Source organism: Arachis ipaensis, chromosome B4 (genome assembly GCF_059453495.1).
Source record: "Arachis ipaensis isolate K30076 ecotype BB chromosome B4, ASM5945349v1, whole genome shotgun sequence".
In the NCBI taxonomy this organism is placed as follows: domain Eukaryota; kingdom Viridiplantae; phylum Streptophyta; class Magnoliopsida; order Fabales; family Fabaceae; genus Arachis; species Arachis ipaensis.
The window spans coordinates 11,586,802-11,610,391 of record NC_142439.1 but is presented as its reverse complement, the minus strand read 5'-3'; the positions used below and the strand labels follow the sequence as shown (position 1 = coordinate 11,610,391).

The 23,590-nt window shown below is 32.3% G+C and overlaps 2 protein-coding genes across 3 annotated transcripts; both read right to left on the bottom strand.

Moving 5' to 3' along the window:
- Nucleotides 1–1,338: 1,338 nt before the first annotated feature.
- On the bottom strand, nt 1,339–6,375 carry LOC107637584 (wall-associated receptor kinase-like 1). Its single transcript, XM_021120736.2, has 4 exons — nt 5,821–6,375; nt 5,328–5,727; nt 3,460–3,507; nt 1,339–2,761 (listed from the first exon to the last, which is right to left on the bottom strand). The coding sequence occupies exons 1-4, from the start codon at nt 6,292–6,294 to the stop codon at nt 1,542–1,544; spliced, it is 2,142 nt and encodes a 713-aa protein (XP_020976395.1). The 5' UTR covers nt 6,295–6,375; the 3' UTR covers nt 1,339–1,541.
- Nucleotides 6,376–10,560: 4,185 nt separating this feature from the next.
- Nucleotides 10,561–19,982, bottom strand: LOC107637582 (wall-associated receptor kinase-like 10). 2 transcript variants are annotated; one of them, XM_088485372.1, is made up of 6 exons: nt 19,719–19,982; nt 18,708–19,314; nt 18,602–18,604; nt 16,757–16,789; nt 16,030–16,037; nt 10,561–11,784 (listed from the first exon to the last, which is right to left on the bottom strand). In XM_088485372.1, exons 1-6 carry the CDS (start codon nt 19,980–19,982, stop codon nt 10,561–10,563), a joined length of 2,139 nt encoding a protein of 712 aa, XP_088341498.1. The 2 variants fall into 2 exon arrangements, with proteins under 2 accessions (XP_088341498.1, XP_020976394.2); XM_021120735.2 differs by lacking the exons at nt 16,030–16,037; nt 16,757–16,789 and having other exon boundaries at nt 10,561–11,774; nt 18,578–18,622.
- Nucleotides 19,983–23,590: the final 3,608 nt, after the last annotated feature.

Here is a 23,590-nt window from a genome sequence, read left to right as displayed (position 1 = left end):
ATTGGTATGGATTGTGAAAAGGATAAGGGAGTACTCGCCAGCCGAGGTGGTGACGGGATTGGATCTTTAGAATGGTAAGAGATGGTACCTACAAAATCACTCTGACGCTCAAATTAAAATGAGTCTAAGTAATATAGGTGAGAGTTACGAGTGTGTAACGTATCCCTTTATATATAGTTTACCGTTGTTATTTTATCTTACCTTATAGTTGGGATCCAGACCCAGAGAGCCAAGTCATTACTTGGCCACTTGGAGAACCCAAAAATTTGATCAAGAACATCTAATATATTACATGTTTAATTTGTTTATTACAGTAAATTAGATTATTTTAGTGCTAATTATTTAGTTAAAAAAATATAAACTAATATCTATAAATACATATAAATACATAGAGGACCAAATTGATGTATAAACAAGTTGTATTTTTGTAAAACTAACCATGAAAATTTACATGCCTAATTAAAATATTTGTAGAAATATTTTACATGCTGGGCAAATAAAAATTTTGATTTATTTAATTATTCTTCAAAATCTTTAAAAGTTATTGCCATGCCTAAGACTGCATGCTCACACTCCTTTAGACGTTGCTGTTACTCTTGTGATAGACTAAGTTTACATGGATATTTCAGCTAGTACAAATTCTAATTGGAAGTTCATAATCCTTTTAATTTGTACATATATAAAGTAACAGAACCATTCCACTAACCAAAACCTAGCTTCAACATCGTCGAAGACTATCTCGAGGTTGTTGTGGGTGTTGGTGGTGGGTGGTGGTTGTATATAATTACTTTGGTTTGCTACTGAATAGCCACACCATCATGACATTGCCAAATCCTATGGCTTAACGGTCCACACGCCAAACTACAAGTCCATTATTGAAGTCCAAGATGAGTGGTAAAGATTGTTATTGTTATGTGGTTTTTCTTCTTAGACTTGTGGTTTGATGTATGGGCTGTTATGGCTATTAATAAGTGTTCACGAGTGCATAAGAGTTTAGGATATTTAATTAACAGGACCCTCACTTGTTCTTGTCCATGACTACTATTTTATTGAGCTACATTTATTGCTTTCTAATTCTTGAATCTTGCAAGATATACCTCCTTCCAACTTCAAAGAACACCCATATTTGGAGGATTATATTGATTAAATAGCAATTTTTAGAGGGCCAACTTGGTAACCAACAAGTAGAGGAAGCATGCTTCAATTTGGTAAACAAATTTGAAGCAGCGAAAAAATGAAGATATATTTTTCTATAGATATAACAAATATTTACATGAACAAAATTGAATCCCATATATATGTATAAATTTGTTTATTGGTTGAAATAAAAAAAAAATCTGATATAGGAATGATATACTTTTACTATATATAATATAACTAGAGCAAAAAAGAGCATTGAATAGTTTCTTATCAAAGACCCTTCATCAAGAAACCTGTGTTTAATTACAAAGAAGTTTCACCAAAAATTACACATCTGAAGCTTTAAATATAATCAGGAAGACCAAAATTGTATTGTTCCCTAAATTTCCTAGGAGCTTGTATCAATTATATTTTGCATGGATAGGCCTAATTTCCGAGGAGGTTGTATTGTTTCCTATGCTTGGCAATGTATCTAATTCAGAATCCCCTGTCCATGGCATTTCAGTTCCAACAAACTCAATCTCTTCATGGCGGTATTGCTCTTGTGAATCAACAACAACAACAACATCATCAACCTTCCTATCCAAATTCCGAATCCTTTCTAACTCCAATGTGACTTCTTTCATAGTAGGCCTTTTTCTCCCATTCAACTCCAAGCACCTATACGCAAGATTAGCAACCCCAATGATCTGTTCTTGCTCCCCTTCTTTCATCACTCTCTTGTCAACAATCTCAAACAAACAATCTTGTTCCATAGAACCAACAAAATAAGATGCCAAACTCTTGGCATCTTCCTCTCTTATCGATGATATCGGCTTTTCGCCCGTCAAAAGTTCAACCAGAACTACTCCAAAACTATAAACATCACTCTTTTCCGTAAATTGACTAGTATGAAAATATTCCGGATCTAAATATCCAAAAGTCCCTTGAACTACCGTAGTGAGATGAGTGGCTTCTGTAGAAATTATTCTAGATGCACCAAAATCTGCCAATTTTGCTCTGTACTTTCCATCTAAAAGTATATTGGTTGATTTCACATCTCTATGATAAATTGGCTGATATGCAATTGAGTGTAAGTAAAACAAAGCTCCAGCAACTTCAATTGAAATCCTTAAACGCATGTCCCATGTCATTGGTAACTCTTCGTTTTGATCATGCAAGTATTCAAAAAGATTACCATTAGGAATGAATTCATAAACGAGCAGAGGAATTTCTGTCTCCAAACAACACCCTAACAGCTTCACCACATTTCTATGGTTAATTTGTGAAAGAATCACGAATTCGTTGATGAATTCTTCAACCTTTCCTTGAACCTTGAACCTCTTAACCGCAACAATTTCGCCATTTACTAACATGCCCTTGTAAACAGTACCTTGACCTCCCTTTCCAAGAACTCTGTTGAGATTGAAGTTGTCAGTGGCCTTCTCTAACTCCCTTAAGCTGAACACTTTAGCTTGTTCAACACTCACTTCTCCGGTGGATAATCTTTGTTGCAACAACAATCCACCATTTTGTTTGAAGAATTTCTCTTTGCGTTTCTTTATAATTCTTCTCCTTACAACAATGTACATAAACCACAGACCCAGAAGAAGAATGATAGATCCCAGGCTTGCGGATACTCCTATACATTTTTGACATAATAAAACAATAAAAAAGTTAAATAGTTAGTTTGTTCTAATAATTGCAAATAAATAATAAATTAGTTCTAGTTTAAGAAAAATGGATTGCCCACTTTGGTATCTGAGATTAGCAAGTTGCACTGATTTGGTCTTTAACTTTTCAATTGTTAAAATTTGGTCTCCCAGATTTAAAAAAGTTCACCAATGTAGTCCTTCGTGTATCTTCCGTCGCCAGAACTCAACACCATTAGTGACTTAGCTCAAGTCTTGTCACGCTAGACATATTAAAACGACGGTCGTATGCATTTTGGCGCTAAAAAAGACACTAAATGACGTCGTTTGAGGGTTTGAACAATACTAAAACGTTATACCCCTCCTTTTAGTATTTTTTAAACCCTCAAATGACATCATTTAGTGCTCTTTTAGCGCTAAAACGTGTACAACGACGTTTTAATATGTTTAACATGACAAGACTTAAGCTATTAAACTAACAGCATTGAGGAAAAACTATATTGGTACACTTTTTTTAATTTGTGAGACTAAATTATAGTAATTAAAAAATTAGGGACCAAATAAATGTAACTCGTCAATCTCAAATACCAAATGGGTCTCAACTCAAGAAAAATGTTTCAAATAATTATGTCCTTCACATGAAAATGAAAATGTGTTACACAAATATATGGAGATGAGTCTTACATACCTATTATAACCCACTTTGCTCGACTGTTCTTATTGTATGAGTCAAAAGCTGAAACATGAAGGACAAAGAACATTGAAGCCTTTTTTTAATGAAAACATTGATTAAAATTTTAAAATTACTACCCAACACAAAAAAAAATATCTATTTTTTCAATGACAAACACATTAAAAAAATTCAGTTTTTAATAACTTCCTACATCACTTGATATCTATATTATTTTTAAGGGGAGTGCTAGAAGAACAATGAAAATTTTGAATAACATAAACAACTACCAATCAAATGAAAATACACTACACTCTAATTTAATGTTACTAATTAAATTTACTCTTTTAACCCTATTAATTCACATTGTTTACACATTGTTCAAAAATTTTGTTAGTTACCTATACTTTTTCTATTTTTAAAGCACTTATGAACCATTATTTTCCCGCAATGCAATTTCATCTAGATTTTGCCTAAGAAGTATTGTCATTTTCATTTGTTACGTAAAGTAAGTGAAAACCTAGCTAGCTAGCACCCAAAACACAGTAGATTTCAAAATCCCCATGACGGCTGAAAGAATAAGCACTTGGGTATTATAAACATATAAAAATAAAGAGTTATGTTATGTGTACACTAAAATTAGTTATTAAAATCAGTCACTAGTATAAAATATATGTTGAAATATAAATACACATTAAAAATAAATTAAACTACATATGTATTTATACACAAATACATTAATAACTGATTTTGGTGGCTGATTTTAGTGTACAAATAGCATTTCTCTAAAATAAATAAATAGACATTAGTTTTTAATGTTAAAAAATATAACCATTATTGTTTTCCATGTGAAGGTATATAATATGATGACATTTGGACAAATAACAGTGAACGCCTACTAATCAAAGTCACACGACAATTATAAACACGAATGTTATTGAAGAAAAAGTTAATAAATAAAACGAAAATAAATCAGCGGGCCTAACTCATGTTCAACATATAATTGATTGGCCAAGCCATATCCATAAAGTCCCCTTTGATTTGGTCCATAGTCAACATAACAAAAGCCATATCAAGTTCAATTTTGACGGTAAAATTTGTATGTTCCATATTATAAAAAAATAATTTGCATTGGATTCAAGTTTATTTTATCATGTCATTCAACTTTAGGATTTAATGATTATATATATCATTATTGTTATATGTAAAATTTTAGATAAATATTATAATGATCATGGAATAGCACATTGCATAATTATATACATAAAATTTGGCAGAAAAAGTATTTTGAGGATATTTAATTTAAAAATTTATACTTGTGTGCTTCGTTAATAAGTGTAATAAGAAACTATTAAATTTATATAAAAAATACATTAACAAAATGTTGAAAACTATACATTTCGTTTGTTTAAAGTTTTAATTGTATAAAATCATGTGCTCGTAACCAGAATATACGTACTATCTTTCTAATATTGAAAACAAAGACCATATCAACAAAATAAGAACAAATTATATGAGTAAATTATTTATTTAAGGGTATTGTTTGTGGTTCTCTAAAAGTTATTCATCTTTCTTGAGTTATTTTTTGAAAATTATAATAATTATATTTAATAAAGTTGTTTTTGAATCTCAAATGACTAATAAATTAATATATTTTTAAAATATAATACAAAATTATGTTAGACTTTTAAAATTTTAAAAAACAGTTTCACCTGTCCTTTAAAACATCTAATTTTCAAAAGTAAAAGTTATAAGTACATGAACTTTCAAGAAGCACTCCTCAAATAAGTGATAATAAACCCACCCTTATTCTGATTAGAAAGGAATTAAGAGCGAGATTAAATACTGAAGCTAAGAATAAATAAAGTTGTAGAAAGAATTCATACCAATGCAACCTCCAGTAACATATGGATTGCCAAAAGAGTCTGAGTAGCACTCACATATGCGAGCAGAAGAATCAGAAGAATAACCAACAACATGGGTGCAGTTTGAATCCGAAGGTAGTTTCACGGTGTTGTTGAGAATCACCCAATCAAGCATGGCACGAACATAGTTCAAACCCCTTAAGTCACCAAGGCTTCTATACTCAGTACTAGTACCATCATAAATTTCGTACCAATAATCTGTCCCAATCAACGCATGAACGCATTCATCGCTTGAACTTCTATTGTTCATGCTTTCAAGTGTCACGTTGAATTCTGAAAGGTACAGAGGCAGTGATGTCTCACAGCAGAACCTGCCTAAGCACCCATCGGTTCCTTGTCCATAAGCAACGTTGCTGTTAACCTATGTTATATAAATACAAATATTATTACATATATAATCATCAAATCACTTCTTCAAAAAATTCAAACCCACACATAGAGTATTGAAGTTAACCTCTTCATTGTCGTGTTGGTCGCAAAGGGTGACACAACCGCTGACTTCTAAGCCGTTAGACACCAAAAATGCGATCTTGTTGCAACCTATGGCCGTGAACTTGTTTTGATCGTTGGAATAAGAAAAAGGTGTTCCTGTGAGGTTCACGAATGGCTTTGAATCTTTGTCATCTTTGCACTTCCATCGAAAAACTGGGTTCATGATCTCTACCATGCTACTCGAAGCATATATGACTGTGACCTCAAGGTTTATGAGCTTAAGGTATGGTTTCTGGTTTCTGCATTCGATTTCGAACGACTTATCGGCATAGCATTTTGGATCCTTCATTCCAAAGGGGTATGGAATATCGATAGATCCACAGGTTGATACACAATCAGATTGTGATGTAATTGGATAATCATTTTGTGCAGAAGCAAGAAATAATGGACATATTATGAAGAATATGATAAGAAATTCTGATAGTTTCTGAACCATGTTTGTGTGTGACTATCTTAGCTAGCTAGCTAGCTAGAAGAAATATATTTCTATATTCTTTGTTTGAGTTTCTGCGAAGGTTCTTTTCTTTTATATGAAAGTCAAATTTGTATAGAAGACTAGTAGTTGTTTGACCATAGTACATGTAATTTGACACGACACACACACACACATATATATATATATATACGAGAAATTCTCAGGTGTTTGCTGCTAGTGGATGCTAATAACTTTAGAAAATTCTCTCTACAAGTTAAAGGAAACGAAACTACCTTGGACGAATAACAAGACTCAATTGATGAACATGAAATTTTTAACAAAATTTGAGTGTCTAAACAATCAGTTATTTGGGAATTGGCAGAGTCATGGACTTTTCTTTGTGCTGAATTTTATGATTCGAAGGTTAAACCCTTGTTTTTTTTTTTTTTTTCCTTGCTTCACTAAAGGTATTTAAAATAGGGTCTTGAAAGCTGTGCTTTTACTTTAAATTCGTCTCATAAAAATCTTACTATTTTAATTAGGGATTATTTCGATAAAAACATTAAAAATATCCTTTTTCAAAACGTTTACATGTGTCGTAATATTATTGGATATTGTCAGTTTATTATAGCAACAATAATAAACGCAATTATTCGCACTCTAATTATTAGACCCAATTTGGTCCAACCGATTTACACAATCTAAATCGAATCATGTTTAAATTTGTTTGATAAAAAGACAAATATATCTATTCCTGATTTTTGTTAAAAAAAAAAAACAAAAAAAAATCATAATTCAATGGGTTATGTAAATTGGTCGGTTCAACCAAATCTGATAACAATTGGGTTTATTATTATTGTTATAAAAAAATCGGTTTTATTCTATTTTGTTAAGAAATTCAAAAATAATCGGTTCATTAATACGTCCAATAATAATGCGACACATAAGTGTCTTTACAAAAAGACGTTTTACATGTCTTAATGGGAGTATCCTTCTTTTAACTAACCTTATATTTATATTAAGAGAAATACTAGAAGACTAATAGAATTTATTGTTTGTGACTAGCGTTGGATTGATGGTTTAAAGTGATGGCTAAAAATAATAAACACATTTTTTTATATTATTATGGTAAATATTTTATATTTAAATAAAAAAATCATGAATTTATTTATTAAAAATAGCAAAATATAATTTTTTATAAATTATATATGAAAATTTTATTTTCTTGTTAAAAAAAATATTATACATACATCAAACATCTCTATATATATTGTAGATACTCGGCCTAGCTCAACTACAAAAATCTCAACAAGAATAATGCATTTGGAAGGTGATGAGCATTTCATCAAATAAAAGAAGATTCCTAAAAACTAGTCCAAAATGCATAACATCACTTGTTAGAAAATCTACCATTTAGCTGCTTACAACTGGTAATGTATCGGATGTATATGAATTTCCATTGTTCCATGTCATTTCAGTTCCAACGAGATCAATTTCTTCATGGCGGTATTGTTCTTGTGCATCATCCTTTCTAATTCCAATGTCACTTCTTTCATTGTTAGCCTTTGTCTCCTATTCAACTCCAAGCATTGACACGCAAGATTGGCAACTCCATAATAATATATTCTTGCTTCTCTAATTCCCTCATGACTCTCTTCTCTAATATTAGCTTGTTCAACAGTGACTTCTCCGGAGGATAATCTTTGTTGCAACAACAATCCACCGTTTTGTTTGAAGAATTTTCTCTTTGCGTTTCTTTATTATTCTTCTCCTTACAACACTGTACAAACAGCATAGACCAAGGAGTAGAATGATGGATCCGAGGCTTGACGAAATTCCTACAAGATAATATTGAGTATTGAAATGAAATAATGACTACAGAATGAATATAACCAAAGAATTGATCTTTTTTAGTTTATACTTACCAACAATATCCCATTTTGCTCGACTGTTTTTATTGGAGGACCCCAAGTCTGAAACATAAATTAACAAATAAAACTTTTAATACAGTTTAATTTATGTGAATAATTAGAATTGAACGGTGAAAAAAAAAAAAACAGAGTTTATATATATACCAATACATCCGGCAGTAATATAGGGATTGATGTTTTTTTATTACACTTAAATATTTCTTTTGTGAAAGTTGAAATGTTTTCTTTTATTAAATTAATTCTAGGATGCTTCTTTTGGTTTATTTTGAATTTTTTTTAATTAAATTTAGGATTTTTTTTATTACACTTACGATGTTTCTTTTATTAAGTTTAGAATTTTTTTTGGTTAAATTCTTGGATATATTTTTTTTTTAATTTGGGATATTTTGATGGAGGTCGGGCCTCGCACAACATACAGAGAAATTGACCAAGTTTAAAATTCTACTTTTAAAATTTTATTTTTTGAAAGCGATTACAAGTTTAAAATTTTATTTTTAAGAATTTAAAATTTTATTTTAAAAAATGTTAAAAAATTATCAAAATTTATTGATTTTAGTCATCAATTAGTAATCAATGTTTAAAAGTAGAATAAAGTATGTTGTTAGATTATTAGATTAAAAAAATTGAATTGATGACTAAAAATAATAAATTTCAATAATTTTTTATATTTTTTATTTTTTAATAATTTTAAAAAAAATGTTCAAGTTAATTGGTATCTTAGTTTATTAACCCGCATAATTTTATATCTGGTTCGATTTACAACATTGTCAACATAGCTACTATTAAAAAAGTTAAAGTTTTACTAGTAGCTATTTTTTTTTTTTTTTGAAAAAAAGAGCTCAATACTCAAAGTAGAACATACAAAGATAAAGACAAGAATAATAAAAAAACAAAATAATTTCTATGTCATCTCTAGCATAATTATCAATAATATGAGTTATTTACTAAAATATTTCGTAGCACATAAAAACTATTAAGCCCTACAATCTACGACACTTGTTGTCTTCCTCTAAAATATGACATTATTCTTTTGTAACTAAATATTTTAGATAATTAAAAAGAACCCGACTAACCAATATTTACACAACTCTTTTTTAATAGATATGAATCTTCAACTCTCAAAATAATTTTTCAAAATACTAAAAACAGTTCATACCTGTCTAACTTTCATAATTCATCTATACTACACCTATAAAAAATACTCACAAATAACCAATACTTGCCTATGTATATGTAACTTTCATTAACCCGTATCATATCCAATCATTCACATTCCTATTTTGCTGCTAATCTTAGAGAAATCTATCAAGGCACGAAGCTTTGAGAGAATACAATTAAAGCTCTGATAATTGATGAACATAAATCAACGCAATTTCTAAGAAATTAAACCCCGTTTAAACAAGCAGCTACATCGACATACTAAACTTTTCTATCTGCTGGACTTGAATATATATGGAGGGAAAAGTACTACCGTTTTGCTCCACCTTATTATTAGAAGACTAGATGAAAATAAAAAATACGGAAATATTAGGAAGGTAAAAAAAATAGTTAAAACTTGTTTTATTTAACATTCATTAATTATTACGACAATTAATGAATACTAAATAAGCCAAGTTATAATTATTTTTAGCTAATTTTCTTTAATTATTAAATGTTTTCGTAAAAAATATTTGTTGATATAGATTATATAATCTATATTCCATTTCACATTAAGTCATATATTCATTATATTAATATGTATTTATTTTTTAACGTACCGGACTAAACACCTTAAATGAAACTTTAATAACATGTTAGAAATTATTGAATGTTATGTTCCTCTGCAAAGATTTTCTTTTTGTCTACGGTATATTCCAATTCAACAAGTTAAGAATTAATCTGTCGCGGAACTGAGCTTCATTTAAGGGTCTATTGCTGTTTGTTGACCAATGGATTGCTTCATATATAAGACGGAATTCGAACCCCCCAACACCACTCGACCAACCCAAATTGATTATGTTACTCTACAAAGATTTTGTACCCAAATGACTTTAGAAAATTAGATTTAAAAGTTCTCTGAATCTTTTCATTAATAGAACGTTTATATAATAAGTATTCTATAAAGCGTTATGAGTCCAGTGATATATGTTTTGCTCCTCGCCATGAATTTTTAGCTAGGATGCATCATTGGACTAATCTAAATTCCTTCAAAATGGAAAAAATTAAAAATTAAAAACAAAAACGAAAAATCTTAAAAATAAAAAACATACGTTGAGGAATCTTCAATTCGTACATATAAAGTTTCTAAAACATAAATGTGTATTACTCTAGTAAGTCAAGACAACATAATATATGTACACTATAAGAACAACTCCAATTATTTCATTGTAAGAATAGGCATAACCTCGGAGAGTTCCCTGCTGCTACTTGTAGTAGTGTGCAATGTTTCTGACATATTAGAATATGAATATCCATCCCATAGTTGATTGTCTTCATTTCTATCGAGCTCAATTTCTTCAAAGTTTTCTTGTGCCGAACCACCCTTCCAATAATCCAATCTTCTAATCCCTTCTAATTCCAAGGTAACTTGTTTCATAGTAGGTCTTTTTCTCCCATTCAACTCTAAACACCTATATGCAAGATTAGCCACTGCAATTATATGTTCTTTCTCTCCCTCCTTCAACACTCTTTTGTCAACAATGTCAAATACCCGATTCTCTTCCATACACACAACAAAAAACGATGCTAGACCCCTCACTTCATCCGATCTTATCGACGATATTGCCTTCTGTCCGGTTAAAAGTTCGACAAGCACTACTCCAAAACTATAAACATCGCTCTTATCAGTAAACTGACTAGTTTGAAAGTATTCGGGATCTAAATAACCAAAAGTTCCTTGAACTACCGTAGTGAGATGAGTAGCTTCAGCAGAAACTATTCTAGAGGTTCCAAAATCTGCCACTTTTGCCCTGTACTTTTCATCCAATAGTATGTTTGTTGATTTGATATCTCTGTGATAAATGGGTTGAGAAGCAATGGAGTGTAAGTAAAAAAGTGCTCCTGCAATCTCACTCGCAATTCTCAATCTCATGTCCCATGTCATTGGTAAATTCTCATTTTGTTCATGAACATGTTCATAAAGGTTACCATTGGGAATAAACTCATAAACGAGCAAAGGAACTTCATCCTCCAAACAACACCCTAATAACTTAACCACATTTCTATGGTTAATTTGATTAAGAACAACGAATTCATTGATGAATTCTGCAGTGTTTCCTTGGACTTTGAACTTTTTGACTGCAACGATTTTGCCATCTACTAGCATTCCCTTGTAAACGGTACCTTGACCTCCTTTTCCAAGAACTCTGTTTAGATTGAAGTTGTCAGTGGCATTTTCTAATTCTTTTAAGGTGAAGAGAACAACTTTGTCAACATTTTCTTCGCCTGAAGACAACTTTTGTTTTAACAACAAACCGCCATTTTTCTTGAAGAACTTTTCCTTGCGTTTCTTTATTATTCTCTTCCTTATAAGTTTGTACAACAACCATCCACCAAGGAGTAAAATGACTGACCCAAGACTTGATGAAACTCCTGCATACATCTCAATGAAATACCAAATTAATTTTTGAACCATATTTAATCTATCAATTTGTATGTCCAATTTCACAATGGAGATACACTAACTACTAGAATCTTTCAAGTTACCAACAAATTTTATTTAGTTTACCGACAGAAATTGGTGCTAGATATCGAAATAATGATTGATAAAATCCACCACTAAAAGAGACATCAAATTTTAAAATCAATCACTAATGTTAACAATATTCATTGCTAATGAGTGTTGGGTTTTTTTTTGTGAGGCCCAAGTCTAATTTTTTGGGGTGTATTTTTGTACACTTGTATCTCTATCCTTATAAGATTTTTGGAGTTATTTTGAAAGTGAGAGTATAGCAATCAAAGTGAGAGAAAAAAGGGAAAATAGAATTTTTATTTTTATGCAAAGTTGTAAATTTCAAATAACAGTTTATCATTCGTTCACTGTTAGATCGGCTTAAAATTTTAATGGTGTATTTTTCTCATCTTGTTCTTCATTCTTGATGGTGAAAATGTTAATTGGAAATCTATAGTGGGATAAATTGGCTTCGCAAGAGAGAAAACAGATTTTTCATTTTTTATATAGAGCAACAATTTTTGAACGGTAGTTTCTCATTCGTTCACCGTTGGATCAATTGAAATTTGAACTTCAGATTCTTATAATCTTGTTCTTCATTTTAGACGGTGAAGATTTTGATTAGAGATTTATAGAGGGAGAAATAGGCTTCGAACAACAACTCTATTTTTGGGTATTTTTTATCTTATTGCTTTTCATTTGTAAGCTTTAGTACTTTGATATTTTGGCTAGTTATAGGCACGATTTGTGCTTTGTTTGAGGCTCTCTTGTACCTTATTTGATTATAGTGAAGCTATTTCATTAGTTTGGACGACTCATAGTTTTTACCTCTCACATTGAGAAGATTTTCTACGTGAAAATTTCAGTGTGTTCTTGTTATTGCTTTACTTGCTATATTTGCTTGTTTATAGTTGCTACCATATTGTGTTGTGAGTGCTTTCATATTGTTCTTATGTTGGATATTTGTGTTGTTTCCGCTATTGGGCTCTTTCATACTGGCATCAAAGTTTGTTGGTATTTTTCTGAGCTTGTGATTCTATAAATAATGGAAGCTAATACTAATACTAGTAGGATGATCACTCTTAATGGTTCTAATTATGATTTGTGAAAGTCAAAGATGAAAGATTATATTTATGTTAAGAATTTTCATTAACCAATTTTTGGACAAAGAAGCCTAATGATAAATCTGATGACTATTGGACTTTGTTGCATAGACAAGTTTGTGGATATATTAGGCAGTGGGTTGACGATGATATATTGAACTATATTATTAGAGAGACACATGCTCGGACCCTTTGAATTAAGCTTGAACAGTTGTATGCTCGAAAAATTGGGAATAACAAAATATTTTTTATCAAGCAGTTGTTGGCTTTGAAATATACAAATGGGACATCAATGACAGATCAGTTGAATAACTTTCAAGAAATAATGAATAAGTTATCTTCTATGGGTATCAAGTTTAATGAAGAGGTTCAAGGATTGTTACTTTTTCCCTCCTTACCAGACTCGTGAAAAATTTTCAGAATTTTATTATCCAATTCTACTCCCGATGGTGTAATCTCTATGGATCTTGCCAAGAGCAGTGTTTTGAATAAACAAATGAGAAGAAAGTCACAAGGTATATCAACTACACATTCAGATGTTCTTCTTTCTGAGTCAAGGGGGAAAAACAAAAGCTGAGGTCCTAAAAGTAGAGATCAAAATAGAAACAAGTCTCGAAAAAAGTACAAAAATATTGAGTGTCAATATTGTGGTCAAAAGGGACATGTGAAAAAATTTTGTTGACAGTTAAAGAAGGAAAAAGCCAAAGCAGATAAAGATAAGAGCACAAATAAAGATGATGGTATTAATGAAGACAAGTAAAGAGAATCCTTGTGGTTGATGTTGATGATGCTGCATTTGCAACAAAACCTGATCCATTGTGTGTGCATAGCTTGTAGAAGAAGAAGACTTCATCATCCTTTCTTGCATCATAATTGAGAAAGAACTTGCGCATGCACCCATTTGTTGTTGAGCTTCATGCATGAACAATGGAGCAAATGAAGAAGAAGCTTCCATCAAATTGTTATTCACCATAGTCATCAACAGCTTCTCCTTTGCACCATTGAGTGCCTTCACAACTTCATCAATAGAAGACACTAATATATCAGGTTGGATATTGGCCATATTTGGTAGTTGCTCCGATTCTATTTTCTTCGCTAATTCGCAACCATGGCTAATTGAATTCAACACCTCTTCCATGGTTTTTTCTTATTGAGGAGTTTGAATCTATTAACCTTGTTGATAATAGAACTAGTTAAGTGATTGATAGTGGTGCTTCTATTCATGTTATATCTAGGAGGAATTTGTTTACATCTTATACTCTTAGTGATTTTGGTGATGTGAAAATGGCTTATCAAGGTGTTGCAAAATGTGCCGATGTTGGACAGGTTTGCTTAGAAACCTCCAACGGTACCAAGTTGACTTTGAAGCGTGTGAAGCATGTTCTAGATATTTGGTTGAACTTACTCTCTGTTGATAAGTTGTGTGATGAAGACTTGAATGGCTCATTTTCTCGTGGTAGTTGGAAGCTCACCAAAGGTTCCATGGTTGTTGCCAGAGGTACACGACACTCTACTCTTTAATTAACTCAAGCAAAGATTGTGAAAGATGTTGTTAATGCTATTGAGTTTGTTGATAAAACTGATTTATGGCATAAGAGATTATGTCATATGAGTGAGAAAGGCATGAATATGTTATCCAAGAGGAATCTTTTAGCTGGTTGCGAGGTTGCTTTGCAAAAGTGCAACCATTGTTTTGCTAGAAGACAAAACATGATTTCTTTCAAGAGCCAACCATCTTCAAGAAAGCGGAGATACTTGATTTGGTGCATTCTGATGTATGTGAACCGATGAAGAGAAGAACACTTAGAGGATCTATCTATTTTATAACCTTTATTGATGACTATTTTAAAAAATTATGCATTTACACTTTGAAGACCAAAGATCAAGTTTTGAATGTATTCAAGCAATTTTAAGCTTTTGTTGAAAGAGAAACTAAAAAGAAATTGAGATGCATTCATATTGATAATGGTGGTGAGTACTCAGGTCCATTTGATATTTATTATAAAAAGCATGGTATAAGACATCAGAAGACTCCTCCGAAGACTTCTGAAAGGATGAACAAAATATTGGTTGAAAGAGTTAGGCGCTTATTGTCATAGTCTTGATTGGCAAAATCTTTTTAGGTAAAGCTTTGAGCACTGTTGTTCATGTATTTAACCAAACACCATGTGTTCTCTTGCAATTTAAAGTGTCAGAGAAGATATGGTTAGGTAAAGATGTTTCTTATGATTATTTAAGAGTCTTTGGATGTCAAGTATTTGTTTATATTCCCAAAGATGAGAGATCCAAGCTTGTAAATACTAAGCAGTGTAATTTTATTGGCTATGGCATTGATGAGTTTGGTTATAGATTTTATGATCCTATTAGCAAGAAGGTGATTCGGAGTAAAAATGTTGTCTTTGTTGAAAACCAAACATTAAAGAATATTGATAATGCAGAGAAGTCAATGGTTTAGCTTAGTGATATTTTTCTGACTTGGATATTACTCCCTCTATGTCTATGGTAGAAGATGGTAGAGTTGAAGTACAAAATAATGTGCATGATATAGGTGCAAGTGATGATGGAATAGTTAATCTGATACTTGATGAAGTTGGTGATGATGATCAAGATGAACAACCAGCTTTAAAAATTCCTGCACATGTACTCAGAAAGTCTGCAAGAGAAAGGAAGACTTTGTCAAGGTATTCTCCACATGAGTTTAATTTATTTTATTGACTGATGGGAGAGAACCTGAATGTTTCGGAGAGGCTATTGAAGATGGAAGTAAAACTCAATGGCTTGAAGCTATGCAAGAAAAAATGAAGTCCTTGCTTAAGAATGATACCTATGAGTTGGTAAAGCTACCGAAGGGTTTGTGAGTTTTGAAGAACAAATGGGTATTCAGAATCAAGAATGAAGAACACAATTCTAAGCTTCGAAATAAAGCTAGATTGGTTGTTAGAAGCTTTAGCCAGAGAAAAGGTGTTGATTTTGAGGAGATTTTTTCTCCTGTTGTAAGGATGTCATCCATTCGTGCTGTGCTTGGATTAGCAGCTTCTCTTGATCTGGAGATTGAGCAAATAGATGTGAAGACAGCTTTTTCTTCATAGTGATTTAGACAAAGAAATCTACATAGAGCAACCGGAGGGCTTTGTTGTTAAAGGAAAGGAAGATTATTTTGTGTGCAAGCTTAAGAAGAGTCTTTATGGGTTGAAGGCTTGAAGCAAGTTCCAAGACAGTGGTACAAGAAGTTTGAATTTGTTATGGAAGAGCATTGTTACTGTAAGACAACTTCAAATTATTGTATATTTCTGCAAAAACTTTTTGATGGTGATTTTATCATTTTTTTACTTTATGTGAATGATATTTTGATTGTGGGAAAGAATGCTTTGAGGATTAATGAGTTGAAGAAATAGTTGAACAAGTTTTTTGCTATGAAGGACTTGGGTCCTGCCAAACAGATTTTGGGCATGACTATTACTCATTATAGAGATTCCAAGAATCTTTATTTGTCACAGGAGAAGTACATAAAGAATGTGCTTCAAAGGTTTGGCATGAATGATGCCAAATGTGTTGCTAGTTCTTTTGTTCCTCATTTTCAGTTGAGTAACAAACAGTGTCCAACCACTGATGAGGAGAAACAAGCAATGGATGAAATTTCTTATGTCTCAACTGTTGGAAGCTTGATGCATGCTATGGTATGTACTAGACCAGACATTACTCATACGGTTGGTACTGTGAGTCATTTTCTCTCTAATCCAGGTAAAGAACATTGGAATGTTGTTAAATAGATTATGAGATATCTCAAAGGTACAACTAACTTGATTTTGAGTTTTTGTGGTGGAAAATCTTTGCTAGTTAGCTTTACTGATGCAGACATGGCATGAGATATTGATTCTCGAAAGTCTACTTCAAGTTATTTGGTTAAGTTTGTAAGGAGAGCTATTTCATGGCAGTCAAGGCTACAGAAGTGTGTTGTATTTTCTACCACAGAGGCAGAATTTATTGTAGCAACTAAAGCATGTAAAAAGTTATTTTGGATGAAGAAATTTTTTGCAGCACTTGGCTTCAAGCAAGACCATTACATATTGTTGTGTGATAGTTAAAGTGCTATTCATCTTGCCAAGAATTCTACTTTTTATGTAAGATCTAAACATATTGATGTTAGGTATAACTAGATACAGAATGTGTTAGATTCCAAGTTGTTGGAACTTGAAAAAGTTCACCCTGATGATAATGGCACTGATATGATGACAAAAGCATTGTCAAGAGATAAGCTTGAAACATGTTGTTTGATCGCCAGAATGGCGAGGACCTCCACTTAATCAAGAAGGGGGAGATTTGTTGGGCTCTTTTTTCTTTCCATTGTGAGACCCAAGTCCAATTTTTTAGGGGTGTATTCTTGCATGCTTGTGTCTCTACTCTAATCAAATTTTTGGGTTCATTTTGAGAGTGAGAGTGTAGCCATCAAAGTGAGAGAGAAGAGGAAAAATAGAATTTTCATTTTTATGCAAAGTAGTAAATTTGAAATAGCAGTTTCTCATTCGTTCACTGTTGGATCGGCTTGAAATTTGAATTGTATGTTCCTCTCATCTTTTTCTTCATTCTGGACGGTGAAGATATTGATTGAAGGTCTACAGTGAGAGAAATTGGCTTTACAAGAGAGAAAATAGATTTTTCATTTTTATATGGAGCAGCAATCTTTGAACAGTAGTTTCTCATTCGTTCACCGTTGGATCGACGTCAAATTTGGACTGCAAATTTTTTCCCATCTTGTTTTTCATTCTGGACCGTGAAGATTTTGATTGGAGGTTTGCAGAGGGATAAATAGGCTTCGAACAGCAGTTTTGTTTTTGGGTATTTTCATCTTCTTGCGTCTCATTTGTAAGCTTTGGTGCTTTGATATTTTGGCTAGTTATATGCAGGATTTGTGCTTTGTTTGAGGCTCTCTTGTACCTCATTTGGTTATAGTAGAGTTATTTCATGGGTCTAGACGACTCATGATTTTTACCTCTCACATTGAGAGGATTTTCCATGTTAAAATCTCGGTGTATTCTTATTATTGCTTTACTTGCTATATTTGCTTGTTCATAGTTACTGCCATATTGTTCAATAAGATGTTAAAGTCACTAATTTTTAATTATATAATGAGTAAATAAATAATAATTTTTTTCGACTATGCAACGGATTATTTCCGTTAGAAATAATCTTTTAACATGATAGATTTATTTTGCAACGGATAAAATTTGTCGATAATGAAAAAATTCATTTCATATTCTTTCTTTTTCTCTCTCATATTACCAACATATTTTTTTAGTTTAGTGATGGATATTGGTGTTAGTGACAGAAACAAAATCCATCACGAAAGTAGCATCAAATCTTTTCGTCTGTAATTTTAACAATATCCATCAGTAGTGAGATGTTGAACTTACTAACTTTTTTAACTATGTAATCAATAAATAAATAATATTTTTTTCAACTAACGACAAATTATTTCTATAGAAAATAATTCTCTTTTTTTTTTTTGGTCATGGAGAAAATAATTCTCTAACATAAAAGATTTATTTTGTGGACAAAATTCGTCCATAGTAGCAAAAAAAAATTCATTTTTTTTAAAATCCATATGAGGTAGATACACGTACCTACTATAGCCCATTTGGATCCACTTTCTTTACCGGATGCCACAGCTGAAATATAGCAAAGATGTAAATATAATTATTCATTTTAGAAATAAGAGATAGAATATTTAATTTGTCCATAGCATCATCGTACCGTTGCAACCCCCTCGAATGTAGGGATTGCCATCGTAACCATCCAAGCAGCGACACCTAAAACCAGAGGAAGTGTTGCTTGGAGACGTAAGACTCGAAGCGTCACAACAAGCACGAGAAGGAGAGAGTGTTGAATTGATCCCCATATCATACCGAATCTCCCACTCAAGAACAGCAGGAACATCAATCATGTTCTCGACGTTACTAAGTTTCTGAATCCCCAAACCATAACTGTGAAGCCAAGCATCACTCACAATCATGGCATAGCTACACGTGTTGCTCTCACTTCCATCTCCAATAATAATATCCCTTATTGTTGCGTTGTACTCCCAAACATGCATAGGCAGTGAAGTCTCACAGCAGTATCTCCCATGGCAACCGTCGTTTCCGAATTCAACCTTTCCAACAGCTTCGTCGCCGTCGCAGATGGACACGCAACCGCCAACCTTTGAACCGTTGGAACGCAAGAACCCTAGTTTGTTGCAACCAATGGCCATGAATTTGTCGTATTCTTGGGAATACACGTAAGGGCTTCCTGTTAGGTTTATGAAAGCGTTTTTGCTTTGGCAGCTATAGTAGATTGGGTTCTTGATCTCCACTGTGCTAACCTATGTCGCACACATACAAAAATAATTAAAAAATAATTTTATAATTTAATCAAATTTATTAAATTATCTAATAATTTTAGATGAAAACTCAGGTGCAAATAGTCGAGAACCGTTAGATAAAAATTTAGTCAAATCAGTCAAATCATCTAATAACTCTCAGTTACTAACTTTACGCAAAGTCCATTGCACCTGAATTTTCATCTAATTTTTAACTATTAACTTTATATAATAATAATTATATATGACTTTTCACAAATAATTATTTGTATACTATATCTGTAAAAATGATTATTAAATTTTAGGTTTATCTAAACCTATAAATCTATTCATTAAATAATTACGAAGGTATCAAAACTAAATTCTAATAGAATCTATATCAAAAATAAAGATGTGAGTATGCTTACGTTTACATAAATTTGTGTGACCTCAAGATTGAATGATGCAAGGTAAGGCTTGTGATATTTGCACTCTATCTCGAAAAATTTGTGAGCGTAGCAATTGGAGTCGTTCATACCAAAAGGGTAAGCGATGTCGACGTTCCCACATGTGGAAACACAACCAGGTTTTGCTATGGTAAGATCTTTTGCACATGCCAACAACAATGGATATATGGATATTATCATCAAAATGATATGAGAATAGTAGTGAAATGCAGATTGAAGAATCATAGCTTGTGGAAATATGTGTGCATCTATATTATCTATCTTAATAAAAACTAGACAGATTCATGTGTAAGCTCCGAATTAATTATATAACCTTTGACACCATGACCTTGCTTAAGTTTCCGCGTTAATAAGTCAACTAAGCTTGTATATTTTAGAACAAGAGAAAGTTTAAGGATAAATATTTTTATTAAAATTTAGTTAGTATACAAAAAAAAAATGTAATTTTATATTATTGAATATAATTTTATATTATTAAAAATATTAATAATAATTAATTGATAGTTACAAATTATAAAATGTGTTAGTGTTAAAATATATAGTTTATCACTTCAATCGATTAAAGTGGTGTGAAATCAAACTCCTACTTTTATGTTATGTTGCCTGAGGTTTGGACTAATGCGAATTGAATAATGGCTTGACAAAATTGACTAAGTCATGGTACCAAAAAACATAATAACAATTAACAAGGTGGGTTATGTTGTGGCGGGTCCCGAAACATATTAATATGAAATTCCTGTACCTGTAGACTAAATTTCTGGTTAGGTGATGACTGATTGTGAAAAACACATTATTTTATGTTATATTGGTACAGCAACTAAACCCTCTTCAACTCAGCATCTGAGAGAAACATTTTTCTTCTACTTCGTGACATGTGGAGGTTCCAGGTAGGAGGGAATTCTCTCAAAATTTTTTTAGTTATTTGATAAGATGTGATTTTTTATTAATTAATATCTTTTTTTATATAATTTTTTTATTACATTTAAAAAATATAAATTGAGAAATAATATTTTATTAAATAATTAAAAAAATTGATAGAATTTATTTTTGCTGAAGGCAACTCAAAATGACTGTTGCAAAGTTAATATTATTTTTTTTATCATTGAGTATTTACTAGTAGAAAATCAACTATTATTTTTTAATTCCATTTGAATTTACCTTTCTTTCTGTATAAGAATTAGAGTAAAAGATTTTAATATAATTTAAAGGGACAAAATTACCTAAATAAATTAAATGAGATTCAACATGAATAATGTCCTAAAACAGAAAATATTATATGGGAGTCCTAAAATTATGTAAATCGAATTCAATAATGTCGATTTAAGGATTTGCATGTAAATCGAATCTATGCATTTTATTTACATGGTTACGTAGTAAATTGAATTGATAACATTCGATTTAGGTCATTCAATAGTAAATCAATTTTGTTAGCTTCGATTTACATGGAAGACTGAGTGGACAATAATAAATCGAATGGATTGAATTTGATTTATTCATTAACATCTCCACTAGGTAAATCGACAATACTAAATTCGATTTACCATTTACAATCACCCTAGGTAAATTTACACTCACAATGGCTACAGATGATAGTTTTCTAGTTTTTGTGCACTACAAATGTACGATTAAGAAGAAACGTGAGCGGAAATAAAATTACTGATAAGGATCCATTGAGTGTCTTTATCAGACCTTCTACGAACTTTGTTGATCTTCAGAATACCATACTACGAAAACTGGGATGCATAGAATGAACGGGTAGAAAAGTTATTTTATAGAATTCTGATTTCTGTTGTTCGCGATAGGGTAAAGTACAACACATTTGTGATAGACAATGAAAAGTGGATTTGCAAGTTTTATTTCACTGTCGTCACCAGTTTCCTGAGGTAAGAATCCATGAACTATTGGCCAAGTTTAGGGATGTGGTCTCCAGCTCAAGTGGATCGAACCAAAATTGCCAATCAGTACCAATGGCAGCAACCTCTAGTTCAACCTTATTGTTGTATCTTCATCTCTATCTGTAATGGCATCTGCGAGAAATTTGGTGACATCTCTATCTTTCGCAGCTGATCTATACCGTGATGAGATTGTAGAAATAGGTGATAACAGGAATACTCTAGCTATGATCCCAGTTTTTGCGGAGGTTGGAGCACCAGATACCGTGGAAAATGTACTGGGGGATGACGATGATATGGAGCCCGCCATTATTGATGATAGCGATTATGATATAGGAAGGAGTACTCCTGTTGGGGCTGGTAGAGCATCGAGCTTGGGAACTCAGTAGTACTCGCCACACTTTCGACTCTAGACTTAAAGTCCATGAGATAGCAGGGATTTCTGGATGTAGAATCCGATTTCGGGACCAGAGATTCACAGGACATTACTGCTCTAACTGAGTTCCTAGTTGGTTAGCAGTTTCAGAATAAAGAAGAAGTCATCTTATGTGTAAAGACTTATATCCGCCATGGGGTTGAGTACAAAGTGTTGGAATCGTACCATGCCAAGTACTACGGAAAGTATAAGGAGTTCGGAAATAATTGCAAATGATTGAAAAGGTATTTGGGAGGTCAGACGGTATAACAGATCTCGTACATGACTGACCACGTCTAGGGGCGGGTGAACGCGGATCGGACCGGATCGGATATGGCCAAAATTACGATTTGATGTGCACTAAAATCATTGGATTGGATCCAATATCCGTGATTTTAAAGCTTGGATCTAATCCACACATTTGTAGATCGGATCGGATCTCGAATATATCTACAAAACATAAAAATATTTTTAAAAGCTTATTTTTATTAAAAGATATCAATAAAATTCTTTTTTCTACTCTTTTAAACATGTTTACTCTTAAAATATTATTAAACATACTTTTCTTAAATAATAAAAATAAAACAATATAACATATATGATAATTATTAGTTGAAATAAAACTAAAAAGAATATTTACTTATTTATTTATCTATTTATTTTTTCGGATCCACAGATATGTGGATCGGATATGCGAATATCTACATAAAATCCACAATCCGATCCGAGAGCCTTGCGGATCGGATCAATATCTACAATTTTCTTATCGAATTTGGATAAACACCGCGGATTGGATCCGATCCATGAACACCCATAGCCACGTCTATCTCCAGCGATCACAGGAAGCTTGATTATCATGTGGTATCTGCTTTCATCCTTCCTATTATCAGAGTTGATGTGGTTGTGTCCATCAAGGTATTGAAGAATGCGGCGGAGTCACATTTTGGGTTTAGACCTATGTACAGGAAGGTTTTGTTGGCTAAGCAAAAAGCCGTTGCGCAGATATATGGGGACTAGGAGGAGGCCTATAATAAGTTGCCAAGATGGATACTAGGTGTGCAGATAATCATGCCAGGTAGTATTGCATTACTGAAGACGAGTCATATGCGAGTTGGAGGCCAGGTTGACGAGTCATCAGCATTTTTCCACCGATTTTTTGGTGGTTCCCATCGTGCATCGAGACATTCAAGCATTGTAAGCCATTGGTGAGTTTTGATGGGACCCACTTGTATAGAAAATATGAAAAAACTTTGCTGGCCTAGTTGCGATTGCTCAGGATGGAAATTCTAATATCGTTCCTATTACTTTTGCCCTAGTGGATGGTGAAAATGCGGAGTCATGGTCGTTTTTCTTGTCTCACCTATGGTAGGACGTGACTCATCAACCCGATATTCTCATGATACCTGATAGGCACAATGGAATTAAGGTCGCCTTGGAGGCACCTGATGGTGGATGGGTTCCGCCTGTTGCTTATCATGCATTCTGTGTTAGGCACATTATAGTGAATTTCACGCTGAGTTTCAGGG

Bases quoted from the DNA above. Each gene is read 5' to 3' on its own strand.
- LOC107637584 (XM_021120736.2), bottom strand. From the start codon at position 6,294: ATGGTTCAGAAACTATCAGAATTTCTTATCATATTCTTCATAATATGT. The intron at 5,728-5,820 runs GTTAACTTCAAT...TATATAACATAG, and splicing joins ACCAACACGACAATGAAGAG to GTTAACAGCAACGTTGCTTA. The intron at 3,508-5,327 runs GTATGAATTCTT...TTCATGTTTCAG, and splicing joins TGTTACTGGAGGTTGCATTG to CTTTTGACTCATACAATAAG.
- LOC107637582 (XM_088485372.1), bottom strand. From the start codon at position 19,982: ATGATTCTTCAATCTGCATTTCACTACTATTCTCATATCATTTTGATG. The intron at 19,315-19,718 runs GTAAGCATACTC...TGTGCGACATAG, and splicing joins TCACACAAATTTATGTAAAC to GTTAGCACAGTGGAGATCAA.